This window comes from Nerophis lumbriciformis, linkage group LG17 (assembly GCF_033978685.3).
Source record: "Nerophis lumbriciformis linkage group LG17, RoL_Nlum_v2.1, whole genome shotgun sequence".
Taxonomy (NCBI): Eukaryota; Metazoa; Chordata; class Actinopteri; order Syngnathiformes; family Syngnathidae; genus Nerophis; species Nerophis lumbriciformis.
Window position 1 is genome coordinate 22,848,235 of NC_084564.2, and position 14,839 is coordinate 22,863,073.

The 14,839-nt window shown below is 36.4% G+C and overlaps 1 protein-coding gene across 4 annotated transcripts in view; it reads left to right on the forward strand.

Moving 5' to 3' along the window:
- The window catches only part of mcamb (melanoma cell adhesion molecule b), a 74,911-nt gene extending 61,740 nt beyond the window's left edge, over nt 1-13,171 (forward strand). The window contains exons 11-17 of one of the 4 annotated variants that reach the window (XM_061972892.1): nt 67-194; nt 3,232-3,373; nt 3,538-3,597; nt 5,706-5,747; nt 6,033-6,156; nt 12,086-12,197; nt 12,270-13,171. In XM_061972892.1, the coding sequence (XP_061828876.1) occupies nt 67-194; nt 3,232-3,373; nt 3,538-3,597; nt 5,706-5,747; nt 6,033-6,156; nt 12,086-12,197; nt 12,270-12,272 (611 nt within the window). In that variant the 3' untranslated portion in view covers nt 12,273-13,171. The remainder of the gene's footprint in view (nt 1-66; nt 195-3,231; nt 3,374-3,537; nt 3,598-5,705; nt 5,748-6,032; nt 6,157-12,085; nt 12,198-12,269) is intronic. The other 3 variants (XM_061972893.1, XM_061972894.1, XM_061972895.1) reach the window with 3 other exon arrangements.
- The last annotated feature ends 1,668 nt before the right edge of the window (nt 13,172-14,839 follow it).

The window sequence follows — 14,839 nt, forward strand, 5'->3', positions numbered from 1 at the left end:
CATACAGTATCATCATTTCATTGGGGTTTGAGGTCTGTTTTGTTTTGCTATTATTTTTCTGTTCAGGCCCACCAGAGATCGTACCACCAGAACGCACTGATATCGAAGAGAGTTTGGACAGTACGGTGGACCTGACCTGCCATGTCAGAGGTTTCCCTGCTCCCACCATTGTTTGGACTACCCTTGATGGAAAGGTATTGCACTACGAACACATTGGAATTACATATAAATCAGTAGTGTCCCAATCCCATATTAATATCTGATATCGGTCCGCTATCAGAAAAAAAAAAACAGGAATTTGATGATATCGGCTTGCATCCAAAATGTCCGATACAAGCAGTCCTGCAGCATGTTTACTTGTGCAAAGCTGTACAGCCAGTTAATCTCTAAATATCCTCCAATAAGGATGTTCTTGTATTTTAGTGAAGTAGGTATGTTAGGCTATATGTTACTAGGAGCTAGCAACTACATAACAGCTAAGCACACAACAGCACACCAGCTAGACATACGTAGAAAGTGTCCTTAATTATATAGTGCAGTCCAAAACATCACATTTGTCAATATAATATACAAACCCCGTTTCCATATGAGTTGGGAAATTGTGTTAGATGTAAATATAAACGGAATACAATGATTTGCAAATCCTTTTCAACCCATATTCAATTGAATGCACTACAAAGACAAGATATTTGATTTTCAAACTCAAAAACTTTATTTTTTTTTTGCAAATAATAATTAACTTAGAATTTCATGGCTGCAACACGTGCCAAAGTAGTTGAGCAAGGGCATGTTCACCACTGTGTTACATGGCCTTTCCTTTTAACAACACTCAGTAAACGTTTGGGAACTGAGGAGACACATTTTTAAGTTTCTCAGGTGGAATTCTTTCCCATTCTTGCTTGATGTACAGCTTAAGTTGTTCAACAGTCCGGGGGTCTTCGTTGTGGTATTTTAGGCTTCATAATGCGCCACACATTTTCAATGGGGGACAGGTCTGGACTACAGGCAGGCCAGTCTAGTACCCGCACTCTTTTACTATGAAGCCACGTTGATGTAACACGTGGCTTGGCATTGTCTTGCTGAAATAAGCAGGGGCGTCCATGGTAACGTTGCTTGGATGGCGACATATGTTGCTCCAAAACCTGTATGTACCTTTCAGCATTAATGGCGCTTTCACAGATGTGTAAGTTACCCATGTCTTGGGCACTAATACACCCCCATACCATCACAGATGCTGGCTTTTCAACTTTGCGCCTATAACAATCCGGATGGTTCTTTTCCTCTCTGGTCTGGAGGACACGACGTCCACAGTTTCCAAAAACAATTTGAAATGTGGACTCGTCAGACCACAGAACACTTTTCCACTTTGTATCAGTCCATCTTAGATGAGCTCAAGCCCAGCGAAGACGACGGTGTTTCTGGGTGTTGTTGATAAACGGTTTTCGCCTTGCATAGGAGAGTTTTAACTTGCACTTACAGATGTAGCGACCAACTGTAGTTACTGACAATGGGTTTCTGAAGTGTTCCTGAGCCCATGTGGTGATATCCTTTACACACTGATGTCGCTTGTTGATGCAGTACAGCCTGAGGGATCGAAGGTTACAGGCTTAGCTGCTTACGTACAGTGATTTCTCCAGATTCTCTGAACCCTTTGATGATATTACGGACCGTAGATGGTGAAATCCCTAAATTCCTTGCAATAACTGGTTGAGAAAGGTTTTTCTTAAACTGTTCAACAATTTGCTCACGCATTTGTTGACAAAGTGGTGACCCTCGCCCCATCCTTGTTTGTGAATGACTGAGCATTTCATGGAATCTACTTTTATACCCAATCATGGCACCCACCTGTTCCCAATTTGCCTGTTCACCTGTGGGATGTTCCAAATAAGTGTTTGATGAGCATTCCTCAACTTTATCAGTATTTATTGCCACTTTTCCCAACTTCTTTGTCACGTGTTGCTGGCATCAAATTCTAAAGTTAATGATTATTTGCACACAAAAAAAATGTTTATCAGTTTGAACATCAAATATGTTGTATTTGTAGCATATTCAACTGAATATGGGTTGAAAATGATTTGCAAATCATTGTATTCCGTTTATATTTACATCTAACACAATTTCCCAACTCATATGGAAACGGGGTTTGTAATTATAGTTGCATATTACTTTAAGATACAAAGTCTCCAACATAGAAACATATTAAAAGGTATCCAGTAACAAATGTGTCCGCATCATTCAACTTACGGTACTGTGCCATGACTTTAATTTTATGAATTATTCTGACCACTAGGTGTCGCCAAAATGCCAATTAACTTCAAAAGTATTAACTATCATAAGGTTTAGTTTTTTATACCTACCATTGTTATCTTAGTAATTTTACTTGTTCCACACTCCAAAATAATATAAGTATGTACTGTTATGGCAAAAGGTTAGTATTTTCCATGCCAAGCATTGTTCTATGTTTGACTAATTAGACTTGATCAAACATGTTCTAACATCCCACAAAACCAAATAATAAAAGTTTGTACTATGATTCCTGCTATCATATTGGATTAATATTGGTATCATCCAACACTCATGGCTCTAATATCGATATCGTATCGGAACACCCCAAATATATATATAAAATCTATTCAATTAACGGCTAAGTCTCGGAGAGTAGTGGTATACACGAAGGATGTTCTGTTTTATGCTACCAAATCATCATCCATGAGTGAGATCGGCCGATACCAATTACATGTAATAACTGTACATTTTATGTATGGACAGTGCCATTGACAGTTTAACAATATCAACACAACACATATTCAAACTAGTTCATTATTCTCTTCCTTTGTGTGTAACATGTTAAGCATCCTCCAGTGATAATGGTACGTGATAAAGATACTAAAGATACAAAGAAATTCAGTTTTTTTTGGTGGAATTGAGGTGATTAATATTAGCTTCCCAGAGTGGCTCCACACTGTGTATGTAAACAGATAATTAGCCTATTAATCACCTTAATAAATAGCAGCTGGGCGATTAAAAATAAATAGTGTCGGCCAGAAAGGATTGGCGTTTGTGATCAGCAATAAAATGCATTAACGATGACGGAAAAACCTATTATGATCGTCATGTAGTAATTTTTCAGGACAATCGGCCGATACCGATTGGCACATCCCTAGTCTAAATGATATGTTGGAATCTGATGACATTATGAACGTGGAACTTTCTTTTGTGTTGGTGCACCAGGTCTTGGAGACCACGTCCGAAGTAGAGCTGGAGGACGGCATTACCAGCGTGGCGAGCGTGGCGGTGACATCCGATCTCACGGCCTTCTGCAACGCCTCCAACCAGTATGGCGCTGACGCTGTCGCCTTCAAAATCAAAGCCAGTGAGTTCCTGCTCGAGTTTGCCAACCCTGCCTCCACTCTTTTGTTCTGTGTCACGTCTAATTATTGTGTTTGAAGCGCTTCGCCATGTGCCGTCCTCCTCGTCCTTGTGTGTTTTAACATACTGTAATGTCCCCCCTTGTGTGTGCCTCTTACCTTTTTTCAGTCGTAAACACCACAACAGCAGCCACCACCGTACGCACAAGCACTATTTCCTCTAGCACAGGTAAGAAGACAGCCAGCTGCTCTATATTTACCCGCCTCGCACTGCACAGCTGCAACACACAAACGGCCACTAGAGGGTGCAATATGCCTGCTCAGACGCTTGGTATTCATGATTGATATTGTTGCTAGGGATAGGCATTCAACCTCATTTTCATTTATAATTTTTAAATATGTTCTTCTCTGACGGCATGTTCTTCCACTCTACATCACAAACTAGTAAATCAACAGTGCCTCTGCTGGTTGCAGCCAAGTAGTGCGCTCAACTCCACACAAGTTATTAGTTTAATATTTATTGTGCCAATTATGGTTTACCTAAATGTTATTGGGTTGGGTTTTACAACAGTTGTGAGAAAGAAGCAACAGCGCCTCTGCTGTTTGCAGCCGAGTATTGCACTCCGGCGCGCCTCAACCCTTACATAATTGATTATTTTTGCTGAAAAATCAATCAGTTATAATGCCCATCCCTAACATCTATAAAAATATGCACACTAAAATTTCATAAAATTTAAACTTGTTCCACATATAAGAAGTTTTTCTTTTTTTTAGAAAAATGTAACTTTTTTCTTGTATTCCAAATGTTCTTGTAAAAAAAGTTTTGGGGAAAAAGTTAATCTTTTTAAAATTACATTCTGCAAAAAAATATTACGTAATATAGTAGTTATATCATAGTAAAGTGTAATATATTGTGACTTTTCCTCACAATAATAATGTCATTGTGGTAAAACTATGACTCCCTCCCTCGTAATATTGCAAATTGTATTTTTGAAAAATGCAACCTTTTTCTTGTATTAAAAATGTTCTTGGAAAAAAATGACAACCTTTTTACATTACATTACAACTTTATACTGGTAATATCATGAGTTAATTCTTAGTAAATAACTTTAAAAACATATTGTACTATTATGACTTTATTTTTACAATAGTGTGACTTTTTCTTACAGTATTAGTATTGTTCTACTGTTATACTTGTGATATTACAAGTTTATTCATAAACAATTACAACCTTTTGTCTTACAATTTAGATTTTATTCTTATCATATTATGAATTTGTTTGTATATTGTGACTTTTTCACACAATATTACTATTATTGGGAACTCTCTTTTAATATTGCAATTGTATTCCTGAAAGAGTAATGACCTGGTCTTAATATTACAACTATAAATTACCAAAATAAATTCTTCACACAATACAATAACTTTAGTCTTGGAAAGTTTTTTTTTCTCTCGTAAATGTTTATGCTGTAACTCTTGTAACTCTTGTAAATCACCACATTTTGTTTTAACATTACGACTTCATTATTTTATCATGTATATGTTGGAAAATGTTGACTTTTTCTACATTCACGTAAAATTCAAAATTTTACTTGTAACACGGTTCATTTGTTAAAAAAAAGTTTTTGTAAAATATCTAAATCATAAAACTTTATTCTCAAACTAGATACTTTTTTATTATTACTTCAATCTCGAAATGTTAGTTTAATTCTCTGGAAAAATATATATTTTTTCCCCTCCATATTCCATCTATATTCTCAATCTGGCAACTTCTTCTTGTAATAATACCACCCCGTTACCTTTAAGAATATTATTTTCGGAAGGCATCAATTCTGCATGAGTGTGTCTCAACTTCCCATAGCTGACATCAAGTTCTTCTTTACATCACTGATTAGTTGAGACGGAATTAACAGCGCCTCTGCTGGTTGCAGCAAAACAGTGCACTCAATTGTTTATTATGCCTATTGTGGTGTACCTTAATGTACATGCTAAATGGTTTGCATGGCAAAGCTGTAGAGTACAAATATGTACAGATTAGCATGATGTCATGCAGATGGAGGTTGTATAGTTACAGTGTACATGCCTCAGTGTGACTGTAAGGAAGCAGCTGATGCTTAAATGCGCGCGTTCATGTCTCCTGACTCCCATTAGTGGATCTTCTGCTGCTTCCTTCCTTTCTGTCTTGTCGTTTGTCAGAGCAAAACGTTTCTCTGAGGAAGAATGTTGTTTCTTGCCAAGCGATTCCACAGGGCGCCTGTCCTACTATCACCGTCTTGTATCGTTTGTGAGTGTGTTATTTAATGTCTCACACTGATTATTGTGCTCATGTGGTTTTAGTCCAAACAGCAACAGCTATCCCACCAAAGAGAATCAGGAAAGGTTTGTAAAGAGTCAACTTCCTGCTTTCTCTCTCCCCTGATGAATGACCAGCACCATTCCCAGCACCTTCTCCAATGCATGCATATCAGCACACTTCACCTTTCCTCCACTTTGGAATGTTTCCTTTCCTTCTAGGTGGACACGTTTGAAAAAAAAAAAAAAGACGACACGTAGCTGCACTCTATATAGTTACAACCCTGCACACTGTGGCATGCTTCACAGTCATTCTCTTCAATGTTTGGACTGTACTCACGCTCAGCTTCTTCTGTGTGTTTCTGCCACCAGAGGGCAGCGGTGTCATCATTGCAGTCGTCATCATCTGCATCCTGCTGCTGGCCATCTTGGGCAGCGGGCTCTACTTCCTCTACAAAAAAGGAAAGATCTGCGGACGCTCCGGCAAGCAAGACCTGTAAGTGCACATGGCGGGGGAGTGTTCAAAGTCTGAGCCAGTAAAGATTATCCTACTCATAAAAAAACAACATATCACATTACGGAGAAGGAATGCTGGCACCGAAGCAAGTTTTGGCAACAAATAAATACAAACATCGAAAAAATACAATATTTTTTTGGTGGATGTTTTCGATGCCAATATTCATATTTTTGTACACTTTAATTGTTTTGTGTTTTCAAAGGTTTTTGTGACCGCTTCTCTCTCACGACTTTTTCTTTTTTTCCGGATTCGCTTCTTATTTTATGGTATCAAAATAATGACAAGTGTTTTAGCATGAGTAACGGGCGCCTGTGGGCGGGGCTTATAACAAGTTTACCCGGAAGCAGTTTTACTGGACTTTGGCATGCAAGTTAAACACCGTAAAAGAAGAAAGGAGGACCGAGGGCGTCTAAATTAAGTTTAAAAAAGCTTCAAAATAGGAAATTAAGAATTGATTGATTTAAACTTTTATTAGTAGATTGCACAGTACAGTACATATTCCGTACAATTGACCACTAAATGGTAACACCCCCGAATAAGTGTTTCAACTTGTTTAAGTCGGGGTCCACATTAATCAATTAATGGTAAAGCAAAAGTTTTTATTTTATATTTATCTTGAGTAGACCTGTATGTGTCGCTTTCCGCAAATTAACCTGCTCAGAGAGAAATCTTGTATTTGTAAGCATGATACAGTGACCTACTTTAATTACTCTTTGACTACTTCGTAAAGCACTCTGGTCAACTTCGTTACTTTTACAATTGGTTATATATATGCAGTTGATTTCCGCACTAAAAGGTTATTAGGATATATTTCTGTTATTTATTAAATGTTTGATTTATTACTATGTATACATTCTCTTCACAAAGCAAATTAAATAACTTTAAAGCAATTACTCATATTTATTAGTTATGATACAGTTTATCAAGGATTTATTATATGATTGTTAAATTTTTTAAATAAAATGTAACCAGGCAATCAACCATCAGCTTCGCTCACTTGATGATGATGTTCTGTAGTAGGATGTCCTTTCAGAAACACACCTGTGAAGGAAGTGCAGATGTCCCACAAAGGCAGAGATCTTCTTTGTCTTTCTTGTTGAATTACATACAGCAACATCAAAGTACAAACCCTGTTTCCATATGAGTTGGGAAATTGTGTTAGATGTAAATATAAACGGAATACAATGATTTGCAAATCATTTTCAACCCATATTCAGTTGAATATGCTACAAAGACAACATATTTGATGTTCAAACTGATAAACATTTTTTTTTTTTTGCAAATAATCATTAACTTTAGAATTTGATGCCAGCAACACGTGACAAAGAAGTTTGGAAAGGTGGCAATAAATACTGATAAAGTTGAGGAATGCTCATCAAACACTTATTTGGAACATCCCACAGGTGTGCAGGCTAATTGGGAACAGGTGGGTGCCATGATTGGGTATAAAACAACTTCCCAAAAAATGCTCAGTCTTTCACAAGAAAGGATGGGGCGAGGTACACCCCTTTGTCCACAACTGCGTGAGCAAATAGTCAAACAGTTTAAGAACAACGTTTCTCAAAGTGCAATTGCAAGAAATTTAGGGGTTTCAACATCTACGGTCCATAATATCATCAAAAGGTTCAGAGAATCTGGAAAAATCACTCCACGTAAGCAGCATGGCCGGAAACCAACACTGAAGGACCGTGACTTTCGATCCCTCAGACGGCACTGTATCAAAAACCGACATCAATCTCTAAAGGATATCACCACATGGGCTTAGGAACACTTCAGAAAACCACTGTCACTAAATACAGTTTGTCGCTACATCTGTACGTGCAAGTTAAAACTCTACTATGCAAGGCAAAAGCCATTTATCAACAACATCCAGAAACGCCGCCGGCTTCTCTGGGCCCCTGATCATCTAAGATGGACTGATGCAAAGTGGAAAAGTGTTTTGTGGTCTGACGAGTCCACATTACAATTGTTTTTGGAAATATTCGACATCGTGTCTTCCGGACCAAAGGGGAAGCGAACCATCCAGACTGTTATCGACGCAAAGTTCAAAAGCCAGCATCTGAGATGGTATGGGGGTACATTAGTGCCCAAGGCATGGGTAACTTACACATCAGTGAAGGCACCATTAATGCTGAAAGGTACATACAGGTTTTGGAACAACATATGCTGCCATCCAAGCACCGTCTTTTTCATGGACGCCCCTGCTTATTTCAGCAAGACAATGCCAAGCCACATTCAGCACGTGTTACAACAGCGTGGCTTCATAAAAAAAGAGTGCAGGTACTTTCCTGGTCCGCCTGCAGTCCAGACCTGTCTCCCATCGAAAATGTGTGGCGCATTATGAAGCGTAAAATACGACAGCGGAGACCCCGGACTGTTGAACGACTGAAGCTCTACATAAAACAAGAATGGGAAAGAATTCCACTTTCAAAGCTTCAACAATTAGTTTCCTCAGTTCCCAATCGTTTATTGAGTGTTGTTAAAAGAAAAGGTGATGTAACACAGTGGTGAACATGCCCTTTCCCAACTACATTGGCACGTGTTGCAGCCATGCAATTCTAAGTTAATTATTATTTGCAAAAAAAAAATTAAGTTGATGAGTTTGAACATCAAATATCTTGTCTTTGTAGTGCATTCAATTGAATATGGGTTGAAAAGGATTTGCAAATCATTGTATTCCGTTTATATTTACATCTAACACAATTTCCCAACTCATATGGAAACGGGGTTTGTACTACTCAGATATTATTATGTCTCCCCTAAAAATCCAGCCTATTTTTCTAATTAATTTTAAGTAGGCTCCTGCACCCCCCGCGACCCTGAAAGGGATAAGCGGTAGAAAATGGATGGATGGATTATCCCTCAGCTCTATACTATAGCTGTTGATGTTTAAAAACTATATTGTAGGTTGTACTTTCAAATGTAGATGTAAATATTATGTGGAATATCATTTAGGATATCTGAATGTATCCCCCTATGTTGTATTATTTGCAATTAGGGCAGGAAATTAATCACAATAAGGGTAGTTTCAGCACATTGTTTATACAAGTCAAAATAATACTTGACAATAAAATACAATAAGGCAAAAGTCCACCTATTTTGAATGTCTGGTGTTAAAAGTTTTAAATGAATAAATACAGCTACAAAGTATTGTTCCATACGGAGTTTTGCCAAATATCATGGCCATATACCAAGACAAACATGGATAATTTAAAAATACATAATCAATTTCTGTACCACCTATACTGCATCCTCAAAGTATGGCTAGGTTAACACGAAGATATCATATAACTTTTACACTTGATTTAAACGCCCTCGGTCCTCCTTTATTCTTCTATTGTGATTTACTTGCATTTTTCTTTGCATTTAAAACTTGTTTCGGTGCCAATACAACTTTTTCTACAATGTCCATTTTTTTCCCCATACCAAATCTTACTGGCAGTGTTCTGGCTCCATAAATATGGCATTATTCTTGTAAAATTAGAAACTTTTTTGTAATATTACAACTCTGTTGTCATCATATAACTATCCCTACTTCATTCTCCTTACAAACAAGTTGCAATTTGATGAGAACGTAGTGTCGATGAGTAAAGTTTACCAAAAAATATTTATTTTAGGAAAATATATTTAATGTAAAAAACATTTTACAAGAAAGTTGTACTGTTACAATAAAATATTTGATCAGAAAAAAGTTGAAATTATATAAGAAAGTCGTAATTTTACAAGCAAATTTTTTTTCAGACAAAAGTGAAAATTTTACTAGAAATTTTAACAGAATATATTTAATCGGAAATGTTTTTTAAACTTTTGCAAGAAAAATGTAATTTTACCAGATTAGATTTGTAATGGAATAAAAGGGACAACATTTGACAAAAAAGTCTCAATTTTCTGAGAATATATTTGTGATGAGGAAAATAAGCCAAAATTTTACAAGAAATTTGTAATTTCAAAAAAATACATATATTTGTTACGAGAGAAAACGTCAAAGTTTTACAAGAAAGTCATAATTTTTCAAGAATATATTTGTAATGAGGGGAAGAAGCTATTTTTGTAATGACAGAAAATGACAACATTTTATAAGAAAGTCGTAATTTTTACGAAAATATATTCCTAATGACAGAAAAAGCTGAAATTTTACAAAAAAGTCGTAATTTTACTGAAATATATTTCTAAAGAGAGAGAAGCATTTTACAAGAAAGTCGTACATTTACAAGAATATATTTGTAATGACAGGAAAAGCCGAACTTTTACAAGAAAGTTGTTATTTTACAAGCATATAATTGTGTTTAGAGGGAAAGTCAAAATGAAAAACGTTCAGCTTTTTTCTCGCAATATTACAATTTCATTCACGACTTTATTCTTGTACAGTTACGGCTAGAGATGTCCGAAAATGGCTTTTTTGCCGATATCCAATATTCCGATATTGTCCAACTCTTAATTACCGATTACGATATCAACCGAGGGCAGCACGGTGGAAGAGGGGTTAGTGCATCTGCCTCACAATACGAAGGTCCTGAGTAGTCTTGGGTTCAATCCCGGGCTCGGGATCTTTCTGTGTGGAGTTTGCATGTTCTCCCCGTGACTGCGTGGGTTCCCTCCGGGTACTCCGGCTTCCTCCCACCTCCAAAGACATGCACCTGGGGATAGGTTGATTGGCAACACTAAATTGGCTCTAGTGTGTGGATGTGAGTGTGAATGTTGTTTGTCTATCTGTGTTGGCCCTGCGATGAGGTGGCGACTTGTCCAGGATGTACCCCGCCTTCCGCCCGATTGTAGCTGAGATAGGCTCCAGCGCCCCCCGCGACCCCAAAGGGAATAAGCGGTAGAAAATGGATGGATGGATGGATGGCTGGATATCAACCGATACCGATATATACAGTCGTGGAATTAACACATTATTATGCCTAATTTTGTTGTGATGCCCCGCTGGATGCATTAAACAATGTAACAAGGTTTTCCAAAATAAATCAACTCAAGTTATGGAAAAAAATGTCAACATGGCTCAAAACAGCAGCTTGGAATTTGGGACATGCTCTCCCTGAGAGAGCATGTGGAGGTTGAGGTGGCAGGGTTGGGGGGTGGGGGTGTATATTGTAGCGTCCCGGAAGAGTTAGTGCTGCAAGGGGTTCTGGGTATTTGTTCTGTTGTGTTTATGTTGTGTTACGGTGCGGATGTTCTCCTGAAATATGTTTCTTATTCTTGTTTGGTGTGGGTTCACAGTGTGGCGCATATTTGTAACAGTGTTAAAGTTGTTTATACGGCCACTCTCAGTGTGACCTGTATGGCTGTTGACCAAGTATGCCTTGCATTCACTTGTATGTGTGAAAAGCCGTAGATATTATGTGACTGGGCCGGCACGCAAAGGAAGTGCCTTTAAGGTTTATTGGCGCTCTGTAATTCTCCCTACGTCCGTGTACACAGCAGCGTTTTAAAAAGTCATACATTTTACTTTTTAAAACCGATACCGATAATTTTGAAACCTATACTGATAATTTCCGATATTACATTTTAAAGCATTTATCGGCCGATAATATCGGCAGTCCGATATTATCGGACATCCCTAGTTACGGCCTTTTCTCGTCACATTACGAATTTCCAAATAACATTTTGACGCGTTCTATTATCACAAATTTATTCTCGTAAAATCACAACTTGGGGTTCTCGAAAAATTTTTACTTTTTCCTCTTGTCAATCAATTAGTGTTTATTTATATTGCCCTAAATCAAAAGTGTCTCAAAGGGCTGCACAAGCCACAACGACATCCTCGGTTCAGATCCCACATATATAACTATATCCTCGTAAATGTACAACTTTATTGTAATATTTCGACTTGTTCTCTTATTACAAACATACTCTCGCAAGTGGCATCTTTTTTCTCACATTATTGCCATGTTGTGTTGTTGTGCAGCACCAAAGACAAATCGGGCAAAGACAACATTGTTGTTGAAATGAAGAGCGACAACACAGAGGACGCCATCCTCCTCGGGGTCAACGGCGACAAGCAGCCTCCCAACAACCAGGTGGATAAATTAATGACCTTTGACCTGTGTGCTGCATTCACTTACCCCCTCCTCTGTGTGTGTCCTCTCAAGTAAGAAATGGTGACAAGGAGCCAACCACAAGTCGGAGTCCCGCCCAAAGCTCCTCCAAGCCAAAGAAAAAGCCCCAAAATTGGACTTTGTTTAAAAAAAAAAGAAAAGTTAGACGCTGTATGTTGCTGTACATGAATATTTTTTTAAATAGCCGAACAATCACTGTAGAGCAAGGTGAACAAGCTCTTCTCCTAGTGTACATACAAACAACACCCCCGTGTATATATTTCTCTATTTAAAGTGTCGACACTTGATTTGTGAAGAGCAAATACAATTCAAGGTAGTTTTTACTTAAAGTCTGTACACTGAAATCCATGTGTATATGTTATATTTCATTATTTCTAGTCTTTTAGCCAAATTTATGGCTTGTTTAACGCAACCAGCTTTCCCCCCATGCAGCTAGTACTAGCACACTCGGCTAACATTAGCACGCTGGCTAAGCTAACACTAGCTCACTGGCATTTTCACCCCCTTAAAGGATATATTTTTGGCGGACAAAACGATGATATTGTTGCTCTTTAGTTTAATAATACATGTGTGCGTTGGAGCGTTGCCAATATTATACCCACCTCAGAGGTTCTGGAGTAAATATGAGAAAGTTTTCTTGACCCATGTTAGCCTTGTGGTGTGTTCACTGTCTGCACTGAATTGTCCATTGTGAAACTTTATTGTGTGCCGTGACTGCAGTAAGCGAGGCTTATGTTGAAAAGATACTATAAGTTTTACTAGGTTTATATTTTTCATGAATATACTTTTGGCAAGTCAAAGTGATGCTGCATCTTCCCACGAGCCCTTACAGCATGTTGACAAACACAAACAGCGTGTATCAGTTGGGTTCAGAGCCATATTGGAAGGGGATTAACAGTCAAATGTTGTGAGAATAAAGTTGTAATGTTACTAAATCAAGTTGAAATATTGTGGGGGGAAACAAGTGGAGATCTTTTGTGGGGAAAAAAAGCATTATCTTGCAGAAACTGTCATAGTTTTAACCAGTGAAAGTCAAAATTTCCACAGATGCGACAGACTGACACCAGCGGCCCACATATGTTCATCAGGTTATATTACAGTTTTGGTTGAAATGATAACTTTTATGTGCAGACCTATTGTGAAATTTGTACAAAAGTTTAACTTGACATTCTCAACTTTAATCATTTTTAAAGCTAAATATGTTTTCCTTTTAAAAGTTCGTTTTTCTTAATTTAGGATTTTATGACATAATTCTAAATATATACATATGTTTAAAGTTAAAACTTTTCTCTTGAAAAATCTTAACTGTTTCTTAAACTTTTATTTTCGTAAAAATGACAACCTTTTCTTGTAATATTACATTTTTGTCTTGCAAAGCTACCACTTTATTAAAAAATATTAATTATTTTTATAATTTCTCTTCAATTATTGTAAATTAAAATGTTACTCTTAAAATTGGGACACCCCCCCCCCCCCCCCAATTAAAAACATTTTATTCTCATACAATTACAACCTCTTTTTGTAAAAAGGAAATTGTTTTCTTACATTTTCACATCACACTCTGGAAAAAACATTTCTTCTCATTACATTTTGATTAAATTGTATTTAAATTAGGATTATTCTACTGTTGTTACGACTCGATTAAAAAAATCATGTACAATTACAACTTTACTCTTGTAAAATAAAATATTCTGGTAACATCAACATTTTCACAATATAAATATTTTACTGTAGTAAAAGAACAACGTTTTCCTTTAATATTATTGCAAAACCACACTTCTTTTTTTTAAGATCTCAATTTTACTCCTTAAAAGTTATTACTTTACGCAAAACTTTATTCTTGTAAAATGTACAACTTTTTTTGTGTAAAACTGACATCTTCTGTTATTTGACCTTGTTCTTGTACATTTAGAATGTACTGATATTTTTTCTGACTAATCTCTGAAAATTACTTTTATTGCTGTCGTTTGAGTGGGATTTTGTTCCTGTATATGTACAACTTTTTGATTTTAAGATACCTCTAGTAAAACCCTATACTTTGTATATATATATATATATATATATATATATATATATATATATATATATATATATATATATATATATATATATATATATATATATATATATATATATATATATATATATATATATATAATAATTATTCCACCAGAAAAACAAACTTTACTTTATATATATATATATATATATATATATATATATATATATAGGGTTTTCTCATAAAAAGTAAAATGTTCATTCTCAAAGTTGGGGCCTTTTTAAAGTTTGTTTTTCTGGTGGAATAATTATTGTTTCTCATCAATGTGTCCGTTAAAGAAGACGTGACTATGGACTACCGGAGAGAGGAAACAACTCCACTTGTGCACATACATAAATACAAGGGCTAAATAATAAAACATAATACATACATAGTCAAAATTTAACACACATTGACATTGAATTGGTTCTATTTGATGTGATTTTGCTGCAGACTTTACAAACATGTGTGGATATATTTTGTGCCTAAAGGTGCATTGTGACATTTCAAAGTAATCATCAAAGATATTTTTTATAAAATAACCTGTGCAGATATCTTGATTAGT